Source organism: Ranitomeya imitator, chromosome 5 (genome assembly GCF_032444005.1).
Source record: "Ranitomeya imitator isolate aRanImi1 chromosome 5, aRanImi1.pri, whole genome shotgun sequence".
In the NCBI taxonomy this organism is placed as follows: Eukaryota; Metazoa; Chordata; class Amphibia; order Anura; family Dendrobatidae; genus Ranitomeya; species Ranitomeya imitator.
In genome coordinates, this window is record NC_091286.1 from 181,161,304 (window position 1) to 181,187,168 (window position 25,865).

Genomic DNA, 25,865 nt, shown 5'->3' on the forward strand with positions numbered 1-25,865 from the left:
CACAACCCTAACCCCAACACACCCCTAACCCTAACCACAACCCTAATTCCTACCCAACCCTAACCCTAAGGCTATGTGCCCACGTTGCGGATTCGTATGAGATTTTTCAGCACCATTTTTGAAAAATCCGCGGGTAAAAGGCACTGCGTTTTACCTGCGGATTTTCAGCGGATTTCCAGTGTTTTTTGTCCGGATTTCACCTGCGGATTCCTATTGAGGAACAGGTGTAAAACGCTGCGGAATCCGCACAAAGAATTGACATGCTGCGGAAAATACAACGCAGCGTTCCCGCGCGGTATTTTCCGCACCATGGGCACAGCGGATTTGGTTTTCCATATGTTTACATGGTACTGTAAACCTGATGGAACTCTGCTGCGGATCCGCAGCCAAATCCGCACCGTGTGCACATAGCCTAATTCTAAAGGTATGTGCACACGCTGCGGAAAACGCTGCGGATCCGCAGCAGTTTCCCATGAGTTTACAGTTCAATGCAAACCTATGGGAAACAAAAATCGCTGTACACATGCTGCAGAAAAACTGCACGGAAACGCAGCGGTTTACATTCCGCAGCATGTCACTTCTTTCTGCAGATTCCGCAGCGGTTTTACAACTGCTCAAATAGAAAATCGCTGTTGTAAAACCGCATTGAAATGCGCAGAAAAAACGCGGTAAATCCGCCATAAATCCGCAGCGGTTTAGCACTGCGGATTTATCAAATCCGCAGCGGAAAAATCCGCAGAGGACCAGAATACGTGTGCACATACCGAAACCCTAACCCTACCCCTAACCCTAACCCTACCCCTAACCCTACCCCTAACCCTACCCCTAACCCTAGTTCTTACCCCAACCTTAGTGGAAAAAAAAAATATATATTTTTTTTATTGTCCCTACCTATGGGGGTGACAAAGGGGGGGGAAGTCATTTACTTTTTTTTTTATTTTGATCACTGAGATATATTATATCTCAGTGATCAAAATTCACTCTGGAACGAATCTGCCGGCCGGCAGATTCGGCGGGCGCACTGCACATGCGCCCGCCATTTTGGAAGATGGCGGCGCCCAGGAAAGAAGACGGACGGTCCCCGGGAGGCCAGGTAAGTATAAAGGGGGGGAGATCAGGGCACGGGGGGGCGTCGGAGCACGGGGGGGTGGATCGGAACACGGGGGGGGGGGTGGATTAGAGCACGGAGTGGGGGATCGCTGTGCGGGCGGGTGGATCGGAGCACGGGGGGGGGGGAATCGCTGTGCGGGAGGGGATCGCTGTGCGGGGGGTGGGATCGGAGTGCGGGGGGGTTTGATTGGAGCACGGGGGGATGATTGGAGCACGGGGGGAGCGGGCAGGAGGACGGGGGAGCGGAGCACAGGACCGAGGGGAGCGGAGCACAGATCGGGGGGCTGGGGAGGCGATCGGAGGGGTGGAGTGGGGGCACATTAGTGTGTCCAGCCATGGCCGATGATATTGCAGCATCGGCCATGGCTGGATTGTAATATTTCACCATTTTTTTAGGTGAAATATTACAAATCGCTCTGATTGGCAGTTTCACTTTCAACAGCCAATCAGAGCGATCGTAGCCACGAGGGGGTGAAGCCACCCCCCCTGGGCTAAACTACCACTCCCCCTGTCCCTGCAGGCCGGGTGAAATGGGAGTTAACCCTTTCACCCGATCTGCAGGGACGCGATCTTTCCATGACGCATATGCTGCGTCATGGGTCGGAAGGGCACCGACTTTCATGACGCAGCGTATGCGTCAAAGGTCGGGAAGGGGTTAAGTGACTTGCTCAGGTAGAATCTAGATGGATTTGGACCATTGACTGCTGACCACAGTAACCATTGTCATTTAAGGTGCTGTTTGTTTTTAACTTTTTTTTATGATTTTATTGTTCTAGCCTTTGATTTATACATCCATATGTCCGTATCTTCACTCCAGATGGCCCCGCTGCAGTGACAGAGGAAGAATTTAACGTATAATATTGGTCTTTTGGGCTCCTCGTGATGTGGGCTAATTACACCTTACTAGTATTCCTAAGTATGTTCCCTATGAAAACTTGAACAACTTCACTGTTTCGGAATAAGAAGAGATACTATATTCCCACATGGTTATGTAAATCTTTATATGTTTTTGATTCTTCGTCTTTTATACAAACATTTTCATTAATGTGTTCATATTGTGATGTCTCTTATGAACTATGATATAGTTATCTTTTAAGTTTGGTTTTCGTCCCTATTAGGCAGAATAGGTTACTGCTCTAAATTGTTTACATATGGCATTATTTAACTACAATCAATATACTTCTGCCATGTTATGGTTATATTACTCTTTTTGGATTATAGGAGGAATTTTATCTATAAGTAATTTGTAATTGATAGCCAATATTGTGCTATATGGTGTCTCCTAATATTCAATACCATATGTTGTCTGTGTGTCTCTGGGCACTGCTGTGCCTGCTGGCTTTCAAGCTTCGGGTCGGGTGGTCGCAATCACGTGGAGCCCCCGTGATCTCTTTCCTAATGATTGTGAAAAATTATCTTTCACAATTGGTGCAGAATCCAACCAGAGGAGCAGCACTTTTAGACCTAATACTATCTAATAGACCTGACAGAATAACAAATCTGCAGGTGGTTGGGCATTTAGGAAATAGCGACCACAATATTGTGCAGTTTCACCTGTCTTTCACTAGGGGGACTTGTCAGGGAGTCACAAAAACATTGAACTTTAGGAAGGCAAAGTTTGAACAGCTTAGAGATGCCCTTAATCTGGTAGACTGGGACAATATCCTCAGAAATGAGAATACAGATAATAAATGGGAAATGTTTAAGAACATCCTAAATAGGCAGTGTAAGCGGTTTATACCTTGTGGGAATAAAAGGACTAGAAATAGGAAAAACCCAATGTGGCTAAACAAAGAAGTAAGACAGGCAATTAACAGTAAAAAGAAAGCATTTGCACTACTAAAGCAGGATGGCACCATTGAAGCTCTAAAAAACTATAGGGAGAAAAATACTTCATCTAAAAAACTAATTAAAGCTGCCAAAAAGGAAACAGAGAAGCACATTGCTAAGGAGAGTAAAACTAATCCCAAACTGTTCTTCAACTATATCAATAGTAAAAGAATAAAAACTGAAAATGTAGGCCCCTTAAAAAATAGTGAGGAAAGAATGGTTGTAGATGACGAGGAAAAAGCTAACATATTAAACACCTTCTTCTCCACGGTATTCACGGTGGAAAATGAAATGCTAGGTGAAATCCCAAGAAACAATGAAAACCCTATATTAAGGGTCACCAATCTAACCCAAGAAGAGGTGCGAAACCGGCTAAATAAGATTAAAATAGATAAATCTCCGGGTCCGGATGGCATACACCCACGAGTACTAAGAGAACTAAGTAATGTAATAGATAAACCATTATTTCTTATTTTTAGGGACTCTATAGCGACAGGGTCTGTTCCGCAGGACTGGCGCATAGCAAATGTGGTGCCAATATTCAAAAAGGGCTCTAAAAGTGAACCTGGAAATTATAGGCCAGTAAGTCTAACCTCTATTGTTGGTAAAATATTTGAAGGGTTTCTGAGGGATGTTATTCTGGATTATCTCAATGAGAATAACTGTTTAACTCCATATCAGCATGGGTTTATGAGAAATCGCTCCTGTCAAACCAATCTAATCAGTTTTTATGAAGAGGTAAGCTATAGGCTGGACCACGGTGAGTCATTGGACGTGGTATATCTCGATTTTTCCAAAGCGTTTGATACCGTGCCGCACAAGAGGTTGGTACACAAAATGAGAATGCTTGGTCTGGGGGAAAATGTGTGTAAATGGGTTAGTAACTGGCTTAGTGATAGAAAGCAGAGGGTGGTTATAAATGGTATAGTCTCTAACTGGGTCGCTGTGACCAGTGGGGTACCGCAGGGGTCAGTATTGGGACCTGTTCTCTTCAACATATTCATTAATGATCTGGTAGAAGGTTTACACAGTAAAATATCGATATTTGCAGATGATACAAAACTATGTAAAGCAGTTAATACAAGAGAAGATAGTATTCTGCTACAGATGGATCTGGATAAGTTGGAAACTTGGGCTGAAAGGTGGCAGATGAGGTTTAACAATGATAAATGTAAGGTTATACACATGGGAAGAGGGAATCAATATCACCATTACACACTGAACGGGAAACCACTGGGTAAATCTGACAGGGAGAATGACTTGGGGATCCTAGTTAATGATAAACTTACCTGGAGCAGCCAGTGCCAGGCAGCAGCTGCCAAGGCAAACAGGATCATGGGGTGCATTAAAAGAGGTCTGGATACACATGATGAGAGCATTATACTGCCTCTGTACAAATCCCTAGTTAGACCGCACATGGAGTACTGTGTCCAGTTTTGGGCACCGGTGCTCAGGAAGGATATAATGGAACTAGAGAGAGTACAAAGGAGGGCAACAAAATTAATAAAGGGGATGGGAGAACTACAATACCCAGATAGATTAGCGAAATTAGGATTATTTAGTCTAGAAAAAAGACGACTGAGGGGCGATCTAATAACCATGTATAAGTATATAAGGGGACAATACAAATATCTCGCTGAGGATCTGTTTATACCAAGGAAGGTGACGGGCACAAGGGGGCATTCTTTGCGTCTGGAGGAGAGAAGGTTTTTCCACCAACATAGAAGAGGATTCTTTACTGTTAGGGCAGTGAGAATCTGGAATTGCTTGCCTGAGGAGGTGGTGATGGCGAACTCAGTCGAGGGGTTCAAGAGAGGCCTGGATGTCTTCCTGGAGCAGAACAATATTGTATCATACAATTAGGTTCTGTAGAAGGACGTAGATCTGGGGATTTATTATGATGGAACATAGGCTGAACTGGATGGACAAATGTCTTTTTTCGGCCTTACTAACTATGTTACTATGTTACTATGTTACTAATGCTCGGGAATTCAGACGCCGGCCGACGCCGCGGTTGTCTTGGCGACACATGACAACTTCCGGTTCAGGCACGCGTTATACTTCCGGGCTTAGCCTTTTTAAACTCACATGATTAATATACTTGCGCGCACCCTGACGAAGCTGCTTCTCTGAAACGCGCGTTGGGGCAGAGGCGCGCTCACTGGAAATCTTGATTACATCTACTAGAAGGTGATTATGCTGATCTTATGCATTGACTTAATTATTTGTGCCTCAGTTATGATTGACTCTGAGGGGTGATTATGACGGATTGTACCTATTGGGATTTAGCAGTGTCCTTATCTATATGCCTACCTCTGTATATTTTGGGTCACGTATATATTGGAGAGGTTAGGGATCATTACATGTCCATAGGTATATGCCCAGGTAAACGCGCCTCCCTTTCTTGCACAGCAACCCTTAGGGTTATAGTTTTCTGATTCATTCCCTTTTTCACCTATGTCTGTAATTTTAAATAATAAAGTTGTTATATTTTGAAATAATTAGGACCAAAGTATCATCCTTTCTTTGTGTGTGGGTTTTGTAAACTCAATGATGATAGGTCATAGAGTCCTTCTGTGGGTATCTGATTTAAATAATTGGACATTGTACAACATGCAGATGTGTCTTATAAGTTGCTATTTTAAATTGATTGTACACTTTTTTGTTATTGTATGTATTGCCTCATTCTAGAAAAAAAATCCAGTCCCTGGAAAGAAATTACCATTTTTATGGCCTCTCCAGGAATTTACAGACTGGCTGTCCTGGTTATTGACATGATTACACTAAACCTAAAGAAAAAATCTGGGGTGTAAAGCCCAGTAGAGAAGTATAAAACCCTATCAAGGCAGAACATGTCTGCTCAATTATATTGTTAACCTAATTTGAGCAAATAATTTTACCTGACTGTCTGTTTCTCTGCAGTTGTCCTTATTTAGCCGTGAAAATTACTCCTGCAATTCCTGTAATAGGCGGAATCCTTGTCGTCTTTGTGATGGGAACATTACTTAGAACAAGTTTTAGTGATCCAGGTGTTCTTCCACGTGCCACTCCAGATGAAGCAGCAGATATGGAAAGACAAATAGGTAATAGAAGATTAGCGTTGGCAACAGAATTGGCTTTTTATATTTAAAATAAAAAGATTTAAAAAATATATATTTATATTCTTTTACAGCTTATATTTATAAACTTTGTTTTTATATTTCCAATATATAAATTAACGGTTCGAAGTGACGGTTATAAGCACATTAAAAATGCACTTTAAGGCTATGTGCCCACGTAGCGTTTTTTAAGCGTTTTTGTTGTGTTTTTCTGCTGCGGAAATGCTTAAACGCTTACAAAACGCATACCATTATTTTTAATGGCATTCCGCAATTGTTGTGCCAATGCTGCTTTTTTTTCTGCAGCGGAAACGCATTGTGGAAAAATACGCAGCGCTATAGAATTGTATTGGGACACACACACACCCTGACCCACCCACCCACCTACCTTCAGGATTCCAAAAACATGAAGCTATTAAAATTACATGACTATTTGAGGAAAAGAAAGTGGGAAGGTTTTCCAAACAAATTCCAAGTATAAGAAGATGGCTTCAGCATCTAATAACTATCAGCAGTGGCGTATCTAGGGGGGGGCAGCCGGGGCATTTGCCCCGGGCGCAGCTGGCAGGGGGGCGCAGTCGGGCCACCTAACGTGGCGGTCCGTAGTGTCTCCCCCAGCAGCTGCATTCTGCCGCCCCCCCGGACTGGGAGTCAGCTGTTCTCTGTGCCGACTGTCAAGCTGACAGCCGGCACAGAGAAGCTGCAGCGCGCCGGCTCCCAGTATTCAATTGTACTCGTATCTTAGACACGAGTACAATTGAAGATCTGACTGCAGGGCAGCGTCTAAACTGGAGTTGATTTCTTGAGGGGGAGGAGTCGATTGCAGGAAGCTGCTGGTGGAGAAGAGAAGCCGGAAATGAGGAGCTGCAGCATGGAGCCGTGCGAAGAGAGGACCAAGGGGCTGCAGCATGGAGCCATGTGAGGAGAGGAGCTGCACCATGGTGGACCCAGGGTACAAGGAAATGAGGACGCATTTGGAATAGGGGCTGATGAGACGCTGTGTGGGGAATGGGGAGATGATGAGACGCTGTGTGGGGAATGGGGAGATGATGAGGAGCTGTCTGGGGAATAGGGGCTGATGAGACGCTGTGTGGGGAATGGGGGGCTGATGAGACGCTGTGTGGGGAATGGGGGCTGATGAGACGCTGTGTGGGGAATGGGGGCTGATGAGACGCTGTGTGGGGAATAGGGGGCTGATGAGACGCTGTGTGGGGAATGGGGGGCTGATGAGACGCTGTGTGGGGAATGGAGGGCTGATGAGACGCTGTGTGGGGAATGGGGGCTGATGAGACGCTGTGTGGGGAATGGGGGCTGATGAGACGCTGTGTGGGGAATGGGGGGCTGATGAGACGCTGTGTGGGGAATGGGGGGCTGATGAGACGCTGTGTGGGGAATGGGGGCTGATGAGACGCTGTGTGGGGAATGGGGGGCTGATGAGACGCTGTGTGGGGAATGGGGGGCTGATGAGATGCTGTGTGGGGAATGGGGAGATGATGAGATGCTGTGTGGGGAATAGGGGGATGATGAGGAGCTGTCTGGGGAATAGGGGCTGATGAGACGCTGTGTGGGGAATGGGGGGCTGATGAGACGCTGTGTGGGGAATGGGGAGATGATGAGATGCTGTGTGGGGAATAGGGGGATGAAGAGACGCTGTGTGGGGAATAGGGAGATGATGAGACCCTGTGTGGGGAATGGGGGCTGATGAGACACTGTGTGGGGAATGGGGGGCTGATGAGACACTGTGTGGGGAATGGGGGGCTGATGAGACGCTGTGTGGGGAATGGGGAGATGATGAGATGCTGTGTGGGGAATGGGGAGATGATGAGATGCTGTGTGGGGAATAGGGGGATGATGAGGAGCTGTCTGGGGAATAGGGGCTGATGAGACGCTGTGTGGGGAATGGGGGGCTGATGAGACGCTGTGTGGGGAATGGGGAGATGATGAGATGCTGTGTGGGGAATAGGGGGATGAAGAGACGCTGTGTGGGGAATAGGGAGATGATGAGACCCTGTGTGGGGAATGGGGGCTGATGAGACACTGTGTGGGGAATGGGGAGATGATGAGATGCTGTGTGGGGAATGGGGAGATGATGAGATGCTGTGTGGGGAATAGGGGGATGAAGAGACGCTGTGTGGGGAATAGGGAGATGATGAGACCCTGTGTGGGGAATGGGGGCTGATGAGACACTGTGTGGGGAATGGGGGGCTGATGAGACGCTGTGTGGGGAATGGGGGGCTGATGAGACGCTGTGTGGGGAATGGGGAGATGATGAGATGCTGTGTGGGGAATGGGGAGATGATGAGACCCTGTGTGGGGAATAGGGGGATGATGAGGAGCTGTGTGGGGAATGGGGGGAATGATGAGGAGCTGTGTGGGGAATGGGGGATTTATTGTGTGGGGGAGATTTGGAGAGGAGATGGGGGGATTTAAGGACACAAAATGAAGAGCAAAGGGGGAGATGGGGGGCATATATGAGGAAACAGTACAGGGGAATGGGTTGGCATGTATGAGGAAACAGTATTGGGGAACGAGGGCAGGCTTCTGAGTTCTCACAGTGCGCACTGCACACTGTCAGAATTCTCTCATGCTGGCGATTTACATACATGCGGTCACATGCTGACTAGACATGTGTGGCCTCACTCAATGAAAATTAACTGAGCGAGGTCAGACACGTCTAGTCGGAATGTGGCCAGAAGTATACAAATCACATACTTGTGCTGACATGACTGTCCACAGGCAAGGGAGAATCCTAAAAATGTGCAGCACATTAGTTGTGAGAATTCAGAAGCCTGCGATGTCAGGATTCAGCTCTGCAGGTTCCAGTAGTCATCACATGGACACTTCTCTCATATGCGACTTTCATACTTACGGTCCTGTGACAACGAGCTTCTCTTCTGCTTCTCCGTTTTTCACTGAATATTGAGAGCATTAGGGAGAGGAGCTTGAAGGTACATGACTAAGTGTGAAAATCGCATATGTCCTGGGGGGGGGGGGGCGCCAAAATGAATTCTTGCCCCGGGTGCCAGAAGCCCTAGATACACCTCTGACTATCAGCTTGCTTTATTATGGCATCACAAATACAGAGTTGGCAGCAATGTTTTGACACCATGATAAGGAACTGGGATTTTGTCAAGATTGACAAAGGTCCATATCTAAACTAAAGGTTGAAACATTGCTGTTTCTGTATATGTGATGCCATAATAAAGCAAGTTGATAGTTAATGGATGCTGAAGCCACCACCTTTTGCTTGGATTATGCTTTGGGGAAAAAATAATCCCACATTTGGTTTTGTGCATGTAAATAATGACTTCTGATTTTGTCTCACCACCATTATTAATATATCACCATTTGTCAGGTGTTTTCTGCTTGGAAGCCACTCACTATTTTATGTAAAATGGTAGTAAAAAAAAAGATACACTAAAAGCACAAGCAGTCACACTAAAGTGCAAAAGACACAGGCATGTCCTGAAACTTCTTCCTCTGCAAATCTTGGTCGGATTCGTCGGTGTCTAAAAGACAAAATGTGCACATAACACTTTAAAGGTAAGCTGAACATGTATCAGTTCTGTTCACTTACTGTGAGGCTTTCTTTACCTCTTTCGTAGATGTTGCTAATGGGTCAACTTCAGGTGGATATCGACCTCCTCCAAGAGCGAAAGAAATTGTCATAAATGGACAAACTGTGAAGCTGAAATATTGTTTTACCTGCAAAATCTTCCGCCCACCACGTGCCTCACATTGCAGTTTATGTGACAACTGTGTTGGTGAGCATAAGCTGAAAGATGCGAGACCTTACTACAGCACTGCATCTGTTTGTATTGTAAATCTAGGAGGTTTACAGGTTGTGCTGGGAGACATGTAGAAAGCAGTCCTGTTCTAGATTTTGTGGAGTAGAGAAATAGCATACCACTCGCCACTATAAGTCGTCCAATTGGGCTGAGGAAGTAGATGGGGGGCCAAGCATGACTTTACGGGGACAGCATGTTTGTAAGTTATACCTTTTTAATGGCTAACAAAAATCATATAAATGATGTTACAAAGCAAGCTTTTGTGTCTTCTTAGGACCCTTCCTCAGGCATTGTATATCAGTTTGTGAAAAAACACAAATATGCACAAAAGTAATAAAAAAAAAAAAAAAAAAGGCATGGTATAATAAATGGACAGTTAAACAAACTGAGCTCAAATAATGAATCCTTACTTGAATTAGATTAGTGGTGTGAAAGTTTTATAGTCCCAATATCCAAGTAACATCAGAGGGCTGGTGCCCTCAATTTCTTTGGAGCAGATTCCTCAGATTCTGTAATGAGTCATAAATCCTTCTGACAGATTTAGTCCTGTGTGGATGGAATGAGGCCCTAAGTTTGTATTCACAAATCCTGTGATGTTTTTGTGATTTAAAATAGCCTTTTAACCCCTTAGTGACAGAGCCAATTTGGTACTTAATGACCGAGCCAATTTTTGCAATTCTGACCACTGTCACTTTGAGGTTATAACTCCGGAACGCTTCAACGGATCCCGCTGATTCTGAGATTGTTTTTTCGTCACATATTGTACTTCATGTTAGAGGTAACATGTCTTCGATATTACTTGCGATTATTTATGAAAAAAACGGAAATATGGCGAAAATCTTTAAAATTTAGCAATTTTCAAACTTTGTATTTTTATGCCCTTAAATCAGAGAGATATGTCAAAAAAATAGTTAATAAATAACATTTCCCACATGTCTACTTTACATCAGCACAATTTTGGAAACCAAATTTTTTTTTGTTAGGGAGTTATAAGGGTTAAAAGTTGACCAGCAATTTCTCATTTTTACAACACCTTTTTTTTTTAGGGACCACATCACATTTGAAGTCATTTTGAGGGGTCTATATGATAGAAAATAACGAAGTATGACACCATTCTAAAAACTACACCCCTCAAGGTTCTCAAAACCACATTCAAGAAGTTTATTAACCCTTTACGTGCTTCACAGGAACTGAAACAATGTGGAAGGAAAAAATGAACATTTAACTTTTTTTTGCAAACATTTTAATTCAGAACCATTTTTTTTATTTTCAGAAGTGTAAAAACAGAAATGTAACCATAAATTTTGTTATGCAATTTCTCCTGAATACGCCAATACCCCATATGTGGGGGTAAACCACTGTTTGGGCGCACCGTCGAACTTGGAAGTGAAGGAGCGCCGTTTGACTTTTTCAATGCAGAATTGGCTGGAATTGAGATCGGACGCCATGTCACGTTTAGAGAGCCCCTGATGTGCCTAAACCGTGGAAACCCCCCACAAGTGATCCCATTTTGTAAACTAGACCCCTTAAGGAACTTATCTAGATGTGTGGTGAGCACTTTGAACCCCCAAGAGCTTCACAGAAGTTTAGAACGTAGAGCCGTGAAAATAAAAAATCGCATTTCTACAAAAATGATCTTTTTGCCCCCAAATTTTTATTTTCACAAGGGTAACAGGAGAAATTAGACCACAAAAGTTGTAGTGCAATTTCTCCTGAGTACGTCGATACCCAATATGTGTGGGTAAACCACTGTTTGGGCGCACCGCAGAGCTTGGAAGAGAAGGAGTGCCGTTTTACTTTTTCAATGTAGAATTGTCTGGAATTGACATTGGATGCCATGTCGCGTTTGGAGAGCCCCTGATGTGCCTAAACAGTGGAAACCCCCCACAAGTGACCCCATTTTGGAAACTAGACCCCCCATGGAACTTATCTAGATGTGTGGTGAGAACGTTGAATGCCCAAGTGCTTCACAGAAGTTTAGTCGTGAAAATAAAAAATAATTTTTTTTTCCACAAAAAAGATTTTTTAGCCCCCAAGTTTTTATTTTCACAAGGGTAACAAGAGAAATCGGACCCCAAGAGTTGTTGTCCAATTTATCCCGAGTATGCTGATGCCCCATATGTGGGGGTAAACCACTGTTTGGGCGCACGGCAGAGCTCAGAAGGGAAGAAGCGCCGTTTTGGAATGCAGACTTAGATAGAATGGTCTGTGGGCGTTATGTTGCGTTTGCAGAGCCCCTGATGTACCTAAACAGTAGTAACCCCCCACAAGTGACCCCATTTTGGAAACAAGACCCCCCAAGGAACTTATCTAGATGTGTGGTGAGAATTTTGAATGCCCAAGTGCTTCACAGAAGTTTAGAATGCAGAGTCGTGAAAATAAAAAAATATTTTTTTTTTCCACAAAAAAGATTTTTTTAGCCCCCAAGTTTTTATTTTCACAAGGGTAACAGGAGAAATTGGACCCCAAAAGTTGTCCAATTTATCCCGAGTACGCTGATGCCCTATATGTGGGGGTAATCCACTGTTTGGGCGCACGGCAGAGCTCAGAAGGGAGGGAGCACCATTTGACTTTTTGAGCATAAAATTGGCTGTCGTGTTTGGAGACCCCCTGATGTAACTAAAAAGTGGAAACCCCCCAATTCTAGCTCCAACCCTAACCTCAACGCACCCCTAACGCTAATCCCAACCCGATCCATAATCCTAATCACTAACCCTAACGATAATCACAACCCTTACCCCAAAACAACCCTAATGTCAACCCTAACCATAACCATAATCAAAACCCTAAATCCAACACACCCCTAATCCTAATCTCAACCCTAACCTCAAACCTAACCCTAATCCCAAGCGTAACCCTAATGCCAACCCTAACCCTAATACCAACTCTAATCCAAACCCTAACCCCAATCCCAAATCTAACCCTAACTTTAGCCCCAACCCTAGCCCTAACTTTAGCCCCAACCCTAACCCTAGCCCTAAGGCTACTTTCACACTTGCGTCGTTTGGCATCCGTCGCAATCCGTCGTTTTGGACAAAAAACGGATCCTCCAAATGTGCCCGCAGGATGCGTTTTTTTGCCAATAGACTTGTATTGCCGACGGATCGTGACGGATGGCCACACGTCGCGTCCGTCGTGCACTGGATCAGTTGTGTTTTGGCGGACCGTCGGCACAAAAAACGTTCAATGTAACTTTTTTTGTATGTCGCGTCCGCCATTTCTGACCGCACATGCGTGGCCGTAACTCCGCCCCCTCCTCCCCAGGACATAGATTGGGCAGCGGATGCGTTGAAAAACTACATCCACTGCCCACGTTGTGCACAATTTTCACAACGTGCGTCGGTATGTCGGGCCGATGCATTGCGACGGCCCCGTACCGAAGTAAGTGTGAAAGAACCCTAACCCTGAATTTAGCCCCAACCCTAACCCTAAATTTAGCCCCAACCCTAACCCTAGCCCCAACCCTAGCCCTAACCCTAACCCTAATTTTAGCCCCAACTGCTCTTCTCCTGCCGGCCGGCAGATGGCGACAGATGGCGGGCGCACTGCGCATACGCCCGCTATTTTCTTTTGCCGACGGCCAGGAGGAGCAGCAGGAGGACCCAGGGACACAGGTGAGTATGATAGGGTCCCCGAATCCCCCTATTTCTCTGTCCTCTGATGTGCGATCACATCAGAGGACAGAGAATTGCACTTTGATTTTTTTTTTTTTGCGGTCGCCGGTAAAACGGTTAATTACCGGCGATCGCAAAACAGGGGTCGGTAAAACCGACCCCGATCATGTTCTTTGGGGTCTCGGTTACCCTCGGCAGCCGAGACCCCAAAGATTCTCCCGGTGCCGGCCGGTGGGCGCACTGCGCATGCGCCTGCCATTTTGAAGATGGCGCCCACTGGGAGCCACGAGGAGCATCGGGGGAGATAGCCCCCCGATACTCACCTAGCTGGCACCCCTTTTCTCTGTCCTCTGATGTGCGATCACATCGGAGGACAGAGAAATTAAAAAGAAATCGCGTTTTTTTTTTTTTTTTTTTGCGATCGCCGGTAAACGGTTAATTACCGGCGATCGCAAATGCGGGGTCGGTAAAAAAAAAACCCCGAATCATGTTCTCTGGGGTCTCCGCTACCCCCGGCAGCCGAGACCCCGGAGAAAATCCGACTCTGGGGGGCGCTATTTACTTTTTCCACAGCGCCGTTAATTAACGGCGCTGTGGTTTAAGTACCCTTAGCGGCCGCCGTTAAAAGGCGTATCGGCGGTCGCTAAGGGGTTAATATAACAACATTCATATTGTTTACATTGTTTCCTGGACTATAGAAATGTTTGGCCACTAGTAATTGGTTTTTATTTTTTTTTATTATGTAATTGTGTGGCAATGAGTAGTGATGAGCCATTGTACTCGTTGCTTGGGTGGTCTCCAAGTATTTATGAATGCTCAGAGATTTAGTTTTACACTCAGCAGCTGGAGGATTTGCGACTGCTAGGCAGTTTGATTACATGGGAGAATTCCCTGCAACCAGGCAACCCCCACATGTACTCAGCCTGGCTAGTAGCTGTAAATCATCCAGCTGAGGTGATGAAAACTAAATCTCTGGCCACTAACAAATTCTCGGAGGTCACCCTAGCGTGCTCGGGACAACCCGAGCAACGATTACACTCGCTCATCACTAGCAATGAGACCTCATCCTTGCTCTTTCTGTCCTGTTTCTCCTACATCGAGGCTCCCAATAGGACATATAGTGCACTGAATTAAGTACACCACCTTGGAAGAACATCTGAATGTCCCAGGAATCTTATAGTCCCATAGTAGGATAATTTGAATGTGTAGTGGTTCTGGAATTTAAACATTTTTTCATGATGTACAATAACAAATTGTATTGTGGTACCGTGTTAGCCAGAAAAATCGACGTGAATACTTTTCTGCCCAATGATGACAGAAGTATTCTAGGAGTGATACCTTTATTGGCTAACCAGAAAATATGTTTGCAAGCTTTCAGAGCACAGTGGCTTCTTCTTCAGGCAAGATTACAAATAGAGCTTTTCCCTTTGGGTTGTCAATTGCCCCGAGAGTGTTCATCAGATTGGTAGCAGAGATGATAGCCTTCTTTCGTATCCAGAACACAGTCATCATTCCTTATCTGAACGATTTTCTGATAGTAGGAAGATTGGAGGACCACTGTGCTACACAGTTGAATGAGATTACTGTAGTCTTACAAGATCTGGGCTGGATGATGAACACTCAAAAATCAAGAATGCAATCCCAAAGGGTGCAGATCTTCTTTGGTACTGAACTCCGAGCTGCAGGCTTGTTTCTTGCCCGAGAACAAGTTAGAGTAGGTAGTGAACCTAACTTCGCCAGCCATAGAGCTTCCACAGATGTCCCTGAGGAAAATATTGTCTTTCTTGGGAACCTTAACGTCCTGCATCCTAGCAGTCAAATAGGCCTAATTCCATACCAGGCAGCTACAATGGGAGATACTATCTGCACAGAGGCATTTAGAAGCAAAGGTAGATCTTTCTTTAGGGGTCAGGGGCCAATATTCCACACTCAAGTAAAGGACTTCGATCTAGCAGCGTGGAATTACGGGCAATACTGAGTAACAGGGTTTTTGCCGGTGTCAGTTTCCACCTTGCTAAAAAGTAGGAGTTTGAACTGGGGTTGGCTATTAGTACCCTTAAGGTCCAGGTGTCTGCTTTGGGTGCATTGTATAGATATAACCAGGTGGCTAATACTTGGGTTGCGAGGTTCATAAAATATTTTTACCAATCCAGACCATTTCCAGTCCCGAGGGTTCCCCCATGGGATCTAAACCTTGTACTTGAAGCTTTGACTAAAGAACCATTTGAACGCATACAGCAGTTATCGTCAAGATATCTTACCCTCAGAACGATCATATTTGTGGCTTTGACTTCAGCTCTTAGGGTGACTTACAGAACCCTCCTTATACACAAATATGAGGATAGTCCTGTTAAGACCTAATCCTGCTTATCTTCCCAAGGTAGCGTTAAACTTTAATTGAAGTCAAGAGATTCTTACTCTCCTTCTGTAATAACTCTAAGAATCTGGGGGAGAGGAAGTTTCATAATCTTGAACTTAGAAGGGCCCTGTTACAGTATATATCTGTGACTAGCCAGTGGTGGAAAGCCCAGTCCCTGTTTGTAGCCTTCCAGGGTAGTAGAAAGGGTTACAGGGTGACAAAAGGTACTGATGCCAGATGGATTAGGGAGGCCTTTAGTTTAGCTTACTCTACTAGTGGTGCTCCGATCCCTGACTGCATGAAAGCTCATTCCACGAGAGCCGTGGCGACCTCCTGGGCAAAGAAATCAGAGGTATCCAATTGATCAAATTTGTCAGACCGCTACCTGGTCCTCATCATCCACCTTCTTTAGGCACTAAAGCTTGGATCTATCCTTCTCTGCTGACTTAACCTTTGGTAGAAGGGTGCTGCAAGCAGTGGTCCCTCCCTGTGGTTGTTTCAAAGTCTCTCGGGTGTGCTGTCATGGGTGAAGGGAAAACACCAAGGTTACTTACCGGTAGCCAGTTTTTCCAGAACCCATGACAGCACCCGTATATTCCCCCCCTTTTCACCTTATAGGTGTGCAAAATATCTTGGGTGTGTTTATAATGTAATGTTGGTTATATGTGTAAACTAACTGGGAGGTCCTCATGCTCTTTAACCAACTGAAGCGGGTGGGAGAGGTACCTCCCATTAATTTCAGTAGATTCCTGTCCTGGCTGGGCTCATCCCTCTCTCAGGTGTGCGGTCATGGGTTCTGGAAGAAGCTGCTACCAGTATGTAATATTGGTGTTTTTTGCGAATAGCTCCTTAAAGGGAGCCTGTCAGCAGGATTATGCATAGTAACCTACACACAGTGTCAGGTCTGCGCACTTATACTGATTAAAATGATACCTTGGTTAATGAAATTCGTCTTTATTTTCAGTTTTGTGTTAGGCTGCTTTCACACATCAGTTTTTTGCCGTCATGCTCAATCCGGCGAATTTAGAAAAAAAACGGATCCGGCAAATGATGCTGCCTGATCCATTTTTTTTCTCATAGACTTGTATTAGCAACGGATTGCGACGGATTGCCTCACGTTTCATCCGTTGTTCGCTGGATCAGTTGAAAATTGTTCATCCGGCGGCGGGAAAGTAAAGTTTTTTTTTTTTTTGTCCAGCGATTGCTAGAATGGAAGCCTATGGGTCCCGGATCCATCACATGACGGAATACAGTGCCGGATTCCGTTTTTTAGCGCATGCTCCAATTTAATTAGGATACAATTGGCCAGCCCCCAATTAGGAAAGGTGTATATAAAACCTGCCAGGCAGGGCATCACTCATCCATGTACCAGCCTGCAAACAAGATAGAGAGTTAGAACCTACTGCTAGCCAGATCAAAAACCTGCCGCTAGGCAGAGCAAAAACCTGCCGCCGGCGAGAGCAAAAACCTGCTGCCAGCCAACCACAGCCTACCAGGCCAGCCACAGCCAACCAGGCCAGCCACAGCCAACCAGGCCAACAGCCAGCCACAGCCAACCAGGCCAGCAGCCAGCCACAGCCTTCTAGGCCACCAGCCAGCTAAACAATGTCTTCTGGGAGCCATCCCCCATGTAGTCAGCACTGCGAGGTAAATAAATACATATATTATTAATATATAATTCTTGTTTAACAGGAAGTTCCAGCATCAGAGGTGCTCCAGAAGGAGACGGACGGGGTGGAGAAATACCCGAAGCGGGCTCGCATTTTGTAAGTTTCTTACATGCATCGCAGAACCACATCATCACAGACATCACAATACACACAATACATAAAAACCGATCATTACAGACATCACGGTATGGTTTCGTTTTTTGTCTTCCAATTCTGGGGCTCGATCTAGAGGTCCTCAAAGCTCCTCTCAGGGTCATCTGCGTGAGCGTTGGGGGGGTTGTCGCCATAGAGTAAGTACTGTTTTCTTTTTTTTCCACTTCATGTTGATTTGAATGTAATGTTTTTGTTTCTTGTCTTTTTTAACAGGATTCACAGCGTGCTTCCGACACTGACGGTGAGGAGGCCGGTCTAGATGCCGACTTCCTCATTGATCTAATCCGAGAGCGGGAGACGCTGTGGATTATGGGGGACCGTCGCCACGCTGATCTTATTATGACCCGTCAGCTCTGGGAGTAAGAATGCCACGAAGTTGTGGACCATTGGGAGGACCTCGAGGTTTGGGCCCAGAATCAAGTGCGTAAGTATTCACAGTTCAGTTATGTTGCTGGATGTAATGTGTTGTATACTAACCAATTTTTGCTCTCACTTTCAGGGGAAAGGGTTATCAAGAAGTGGCGGTCACTCAGAGATCGCTTCAAGAAGGAGTTCAACAAGGAGATGCAGGGCAAATACGCTAGAGCCCTGTCGTTCCTGCGGTCGACTATGGTTAGCAGAAGGTAAGTGTTCCCACCCCATTTACCAAGTAAAAATGTTTACATGTGTAACTTTTTTGGGGGGTTTCTGCCAGGGCCAAGCAATAACAATATATTAATTACATTGTTTTTCTTTGTTTCACAGCACCGTCTGCAACACTCGGGAGTCTGCAGAGGTGAACCCTACTGAAGAGATCCCACAGGAGTCTGCCACCGAGGGCCACTTCGACAGACCCGACCCATCTGTACCTTCCCAGCTTTCCCTCACATCCGGTCCCATCCACCAGCGCTGGAGCATTATGGCAGACTTCGTTACATGAAGCTGCTCGTGAGGATGTAGCTTTTCCTTTACCCCACCCCTCTGACACTGCTGTCACCTCTAGAACACCTTTGGGTTCTGGGCGGCAGCGCCAGAGGGGTCAGGAAAAGAGCTATGCGCCTGAGTTCTTGCATCTAAATGCATCCTTCCAGAACTCACTCAAACTGTTGTCTAACCTCCTCAACAACAGTATTCTTGAGTCTGGATAGGATGCATTCAGATGCAAATAAATCGCCATACCACTCCTTTTTCCAGGCAATACTCAAGGGCATAGATTAGCTATCTCCTGACCAGCAGATGCATGTAATGCAAGCCTGCCAGTTTGCCCTAGCGCATGTTAGCTCCCAAGCCCCTTCACCAGCTACGGTAGTTCCCCCATCGCCTGCCCCCCTCCAGCCACTGTCCCTCCTCCCCTCTTGTACAATACCAGCTTCCTTCCCCGTAACAGCTTCCTGCCCCATACCAGTTCCCAACATAATCTGTGCCTCCACTCGCTGCCCAACCTCTACTGCCTGCCCACTACCACCTGTCTCCTTCCACACCCATCATGCCCTAAACACAACCCTCTTCTCCATCCACCACCTCTTCTGCCTCCCAATCCCTCAACTCCACCCCTCAAACCTTCCAAATTCCCATGCCTACTCTCGGTTGTATGTCCACCCATTCTCTTTCTTTCTCCACACCTTCACCTTCTGTTTTACCTTCTGATCCGTCACCACCACAATCCTCTCTCCTCATTCTCACTGTCGAAATGGTCCAATTTGATATCCCCTCTAGTAGTATCTCCACCCCACACTACCTTAACTTGTAAATGTTTTATAAAAGTTGTAAATAAAATATTTTTTTTGTTTAACATTTTTTGTCTTTCATTTATTTAATTCTAAGGTTAAATACTTTGGGTAAAACCCGACCAGGCCCAATACTTTGGGTAAAACCCAACCAGGTCCATTACTTTGGGTAAAACCAGGCCCAATACTTTGGGTAAAACAAAGCCCAATACTTTGGGTAACAAGGTCGAAGAAAAAAATTTCCAACTATTTCATCCTGCCAGTGTACTCTTCCTTGAGGTGAAATAAAGTATTCTGCAAATTTGTCCATCATTCTGGAAACTAACACAGAACTTCCAAAAGTAATGTTATGATAATCATTTAAGGTGGTTTCTTCGAAGTTGTCACCAATAGCAATTTGTTCCTTGCATATTATGAAATTGTGTAGGACCACACAAGATTTCACCACCTCGTCCACAGTGTCAGTCTTCAGGTTTACAGCGGTCAACAGAACTCGCCATTTGGATGTTAGAATCCCAAAAGCGCACTCCACCATTCTTTGTGCTCTTGTTAGGCGGTAATTAAAAACTTTTAGTTGGCGTCAATCCACTACTTGAGTATGGCTTCAGCGGATGTTCCGAGAGTTGGAACGCATCATCTCCAACACGTACAAATGGCATTGGTGGACCATAGGTTTCAGGAAGCGGTCTTGGTGGTGGCAATTTGAAGGCGTTCCCATATAAATGACGTCCCATTGCAGTCACTTTAAAAACTTGATGCAGTTTTGGGGCCTGGTCCTTCACATGGGGATCCTGAAGAAGCCAGAACTTTGTCAAAATTAGAGTGTTAATGTTTTATACATCACTCCAGTGTTCCGAATGGTCATGGCACAGACACTTTTTGAGGCCATCCACAAATTCCTGAATTATACCGATAATGCACAGTGTCCCCCATTAGATGACCCCAACTTTGACCGTCTGATCAAAATTCGGCCGGCCATCGAACACTTCAACAAAACGTTTGCAGAAGGGTACGTGCCCCATCTGCGTGGATGAGTTTTTAGTTCATTTTAAGGGAACGCTCAGATTCCGTCAGTACCTACCCAGCAAGAGGGCTAGGTATGGAATTAAACTATAAAGGTACCTTCACACTGAACGATATCGCTAGCGATCCGTGACGTTTGTTGTGAATTCTGCTTTTGGGTTCCCTCCAGTGGTTGTAGGTGGGAATGCAGTTGTCTCTGAGTCACAGCACTGGCCAGGTGTTTCTGCTAATTGCTGTTCTGACTGGGATATTTAAGTGTGCAGGATTCATTAGCCCTTGCCAGTTGTCAATGTTTCTTTGGAAGTATTGGATCTCTGCCTGGCCTCACCTGCTTAGCTGCCAGTTCAGCAAAGATAAGTGTCTGTTTCTTTTTCTGAAGCACACTTTCTGTGTGCTTATTTTCAGTGCTGATCTTTTGTTTCTATTTGTCCAGCTTAGACTGTGTCAGCTGTTTTTCTCAGTCTGGTTGGATTCTCTGGAGTTGCAGTTATACTCTCCACGTCTTTAGTTAGATGGTGGAGTTTTTGTATTTTCTGCTGTGGATATTTTGGAAGGGTTTTAATACTGACCGCACAGAACTCTGTCCTGTCCTTTTCTATTTAGCTAGAAGTGGCCTCCTTTGCTAAGCCTGTTTTCTGCCTGCGTGTGTCTTTTCCTCTCCAACTCAGTCAATATTTGTGGGGGGCTGCCTATCCTTTGGGGGTCTACTCTGAGGCAAGATTGTTTTCCTATTTCCATCTTTAGGGGTATTTAGTCCTCCGGCTGTGTCGAGGTGTCTAGGTTTTGTTAGGTACACCCCACGGCTACTTCTAGTTGCGGTGTTAAGATCAGAGTTTGCGGTCAGTATAAGTTACCACCTACTCCAGAGAAGGTTTTCATGCTGCTCCAAGGCCACCTGATCATAACAGACGTTGCAGCGTCCTGGCTAGCGATATCGTTGAGTTTGACACGCAGCAGCGATCAGGATCCTGCTGTGCCATCGTTGGTCAGAGCAGAAAGTCCAGAACTTTATTTTGTCGCTGGAATCCTGCAGGCATCGCTGAATCGGCGTGTGTGACGCCGATTCAGCGATGTCTTCACTGGTAACCAGGGTAAACATCGGGTTACTAAGCGCAGGGCCGCGCTTAGTAACCCGATGTTTACCCTGGTTACCAGTGTAAATGTAAAAAAAAACAAACACTACATACTTACATTCCGGTTTCCTGCACTGACTTTAAGCGCCGGCTGGCCGTAAAGCAAAGCGGTGACGTCACCGCTGTGCTTTCCGGCCGGCCTGCGCTGACCGTGCAGGGAAGCAGAGCGCCGGGGGACAGACACCGGAATGTAAGTATGTAGTGTTTGTTTTTTTTACATTAGCACTGGTAACCAGGGTAAACATCGGGTTACTAAGCGCGGCCCTGCGCTTAGTAACCCGATGGTTACCCGGGGACCGGCATCGTTGGTCGCTGGAGAGCTGTCTGTGTGACAGCTCTCCAGCGACCACACAGCGACGCTGCAGCGATCGGCATCGTTGTCTAGATCGCTGTAGCGTCGCTAAATGTGACGGTACCTTAAGCTGTGTGAGAGTACCTCAGGGTGCACCTACAGGTTTACAGTTTACGAAGGGAAAGGACACCCGGATTGAATCCTGAATGCCCCCCTTGTTATGACCTGGTGGTTAGGACAATAATGGACCTGGTGGTTAAGAGCACACGGAATGACCTGATAGTTACTAATAATATAGTACGAGCTCTGAGACGTGGGAACTCTGCCGACCGCAATCCCTAATCCTATCACACACACTAGAAATAGCCGTGGATTGCTCCTAACGCTCCCTATGCAACTCGACACAGCCTAAGAAACTAGCTAGCCCTAGAGATAGAAAAATAAAGCCTACCTTGCCTCAGAGAAATTCCCCAAAGGAAAAGGCAGCCCCCCACATATAATGACTGTGAGTAAAGATGGAAATTACAAACACAGAGATGAAATAGATTTAGCAAAGTGAGGCCCGACTTACTGAACAGACAGAGGATAGGAAAGGTAACTTTGCGGTCAGCACAAAAAACTACAAAAAGACCACGCAGAGGGCGCAAAAAGACCCTCCGCACCGACTTACGGTGCGGAGGCGCTCCCTCTGCGTCCCAGAGCTTCCAGCAAGCAAGACAAAAATCAAAATAGCAAGCTGGACAGAAAAATAGCAAACCAGAGAAAAACAAGCAGGAACTTAGCTTCTGCTGGGAAGACAGGTCACAAGAACGATTCAGGGGAGAACTAGACCAATACTGGAACATTGCCAGGTGGCATGGAGCAAAGATCTAAGTGGAGTTAAATAGAGCAGCCAGCTAACGAATTAACCTCGTCACCTGTGGAAGGAAACTCAGAAGCCGCAGCTCCACTCACAACCACCAGAGGAAGCCCATGGACAGAACCAGCTGAAGTACCATTCATGACCACAGGAGGGAGCTTGACAACAGAATTCACAACACCCCCTGTCCTGGGAGTGAGTGGGAAAATTGAGAGATTTGGTGCACCCACTGCTGGATAATGTTTATCACCTCTACACGTATAACTTTTAAGGTACAGTCACATTAAGCGGCGCTGCAGCGATACCGACAACGATGTCGATCGCTGCAGCATCGCTGTGTGGTCGCTGGAGAGCTGTCGCACAGACAGCTCTCCAGCGACCAACGATCCCGAAGTCCCCGGGTAACCAGGGTAAACATCGGGTTACTAAGTGCAGGGCCGCGCTTAGTAACCCGATGTTTACCCTGGTTACCGTTGTAAATGGAAAAAAAAAACAGTACATACTTACATTCCCGGTGTCTGGTCACGTCTCTCGGCTTCAGCTTTACGGCCGGCCGGCGCTCACAGTCAGTGCGGGAAGCTGACGGCGAGGGACATGACCAGACACCGGGAATGGAAGTATGTAGTGTTTTTTTTTTTTACATTTACAACGGTAACCAGGGTAAACATCGGGTTACTAAGCGCGGCCCTGCGCTTAGTAACCCAATGTTTACCCTGGTTACCAGTGAAGACATCGTTGAATCGGCGTCACACACGCCGATTCAGCGATGTCAGCGGGAGATCAGCGACAAAATAAAGTTCTGATCTTTCCCCAGCGACCAACGATCTCCCAGCAAGGGCCTGATCGTTGGTCGCTGTCACACATAACGATTTCGTTAACGATATCGTTGCTACGTCACAAAAAGCAACGATATCGTTAACGATATTGTTATGTGTGACGGTACCTTTATACCAGCATCCCACTCTTCAGATCCCTCTCTGCGCGAGGTACTGCAGCCTGCAGTAATGTCTGCAAAAATCAGAGAGGCCTCCCAAAAACACTTCTTGTGCAGATGCTCAGAAGGGGTGACAGCAGAGTCCAATGTAGCGACCACCTGCTGGTGGTCAAGGACAACAGGGATGTCTTTTTCTTGACCACAATACATGGTGATGACAGCGCCCTCGGCACTGTATGAGGTACCTCTGCACATGTCAGCAAACCGACCTGTGTACTGGGGTACAACAAAAACATGGGGGGCGTTAATCTTTCTGATCAACTCCAACCGTATAGTGCTTTGAGAAAGGCCTATGTGTGGTACAAAAAGCTGGCCACGCACATCCAACAGATGGCAATACTCAACGCTTTCCTGCTGTCACGATGTTAAGGCCAGACTGCTATGTCGTACCTCCACTTCCAGGAGGTAGTGATTAAGTCCCTGATATTTGGCACTCTGGAAGCAGCAGACCCAGTCCTTCCTGAGGTGGCATTTCCACTGTTTAGGCACATCTAGATTAGTTCCTTAAAGGGTCTAGATTCCAAAATGAGGTCACTTGTGCCTAAACAGTAAAAAAAAAAAACACAAATCAGGGGCTCTTCAAACGCAACATGACACCCGCAGACCATTCCATTAAAGTCTGCATTCCAAAAAGTCACTTCTTCCCTTCCGAGCCCCAATTTTTGCCCAAACAGTAGATTTCTCTCACATATGGGGAATCAGCATACTCAGGACAAATTGGACAACAACTTTTGAGGTCCAATTTCTACTGTTACAATTAAGAAAATAAAAAAATTGGGATTAAAAGATAATTTTTGTGGAAGAAAAATGATTTTTTATTTTCACGCCCGGGCGGTATAAACTTTAGTGAAACACTTGAGGGTTCAAAGTGCTTATCACACATCTAGAAAAGTTCCTTGGGGGGGGGGGGGGGATGGTCTAGTTTCCAAAATGAGGTCACTTGTGGGGGTTTCCACTGTTTAGGCACATCGGGGGCTCTCCAAACGCGACATGGCGTCCGTTCTCAATTCCAGCCAATTTTGCGTTGAAAAAGTCAAACAGCACTCCTCCTCTTCTGAGCTCTGCCATGCACCTAAACAGTGTTTTTTCCCCATATATTGGGTATTGACATGTTCAGGAGAAACTGCATTATACGTTTTGGGGGATAATTTTTTTTTTATTACCCTTGTGAAAAAAAACATCTAAAGTTACATTTTAGTGAAAAAAAAAAGTTAAATGTTTTTTTTTTCCTTTCACATTCCATTAATTTGTGAAGCACATGAAGGGCTAATAAACTTCTTGAATGTGGTTTTGATCAGCTTGAGGGGTGTAGTATTTAGAATGGTGTCACTTGCGAGGTGGTCCCTAAAAGAAAAAATAAAAAGGTTTTGTAAATTTTGTTGTAAAAATGAGAAATCGCTGGACAACTTTTAACCCTTATAATGTCCTAACAAAACATTGTTTCCAAAATTGTGCTGATGTAATGTAGACATGTGAAAAATGTTATTTATTAACTATGTTGTGACATATTTTTGTTTTAGGCTTCTTTTTCACTTACCGTGGTTTTGTGTCCCGTTTTTGCAGACCCCAATAGATTCTAGGGGGCTGCAATAATTCCACAGAGTGCCGTATGGCCGTGAAAAAATATCGAGCCTGCTCAATATTTTTCACGGCTTACGGACACGACCCCCATTGAAAATGAATGGGGCCGCAAAAACCACGGAAGTTGTCTTTGCGGTTCACCGTGAGTTCTGGTTTTGCGGATTGCTGTTTTTCCCCCAATACTTTTGCCATAGTATTGGAAACCCGAAAAACGTCAATCAGCAAGTTTTTTGTGGTCCTTTTTTGCGGCAGACCGTGAAAATTGTGACAATACAGCTCGCAAAGAAGGCCCACAATAACGGCCTGCAAAAAACACGGTAAGTGTAAAAGAAGCCTTAAGGGCATAAAAAGTGAAACTTTGAATATTGCTAAATTTTCCAAATTTTGGCAAAATTTAAGTTTTTTACACAAATAAACGCAAGTTATATCTAAGAAATTTTACCACTAATGTGAAGTACAATGTCACGAAAAAAGTCTCAGAATCGCCAAGATCCGTTGAAGCGTTCTAAAGTTATTACCTCATAAAGGGACAGTGGTTAGAATTGTAAAAATTGGCCCGATCATTAACGTGCAAACCACCCTCTGGGGTCAAGGGGTCAATATATTAACTCACCAGTCTCAAGCCCCTGCTGCAATTTCATGGGCACCCTAGTTG

General features: G+C 45.5%; 1 protein-coding gene across 17 annotated transcripts in view; it reads left to right on the forward strand.

The window, feature by feature from the left end:
• Window positions 1-25,865, forward strand: part of ZDHHC14 (zinc finger DHHC-type palmitoyltransferase 14) — a 650,690-nt gene that overhangs the window by 175,228 nt on the left and 449,597 nt on the right. For all 17 annotated transcript variants that reach the window (XR_011321957.1, XR_011321956.1, XR_011321955.1 and 14 more), the window contains 2 exons: window positions 5,863-6,023; window positions 9,644-9,802. Coding sequence is in view for 14 of the 17 variants with exons in the window: in XM_069769386.1 (XP_069625487.1) it covers window positions 5,863-6,023; window positions 9,644-9,802 (320 nt within the window). In the remaining 3 variants the exon portion in view is untranslated. The remainder of the gene's footprint in view (window positions 1-5,862; window positions 6,024-9,643; window positions 9,803-25,865) is intronic.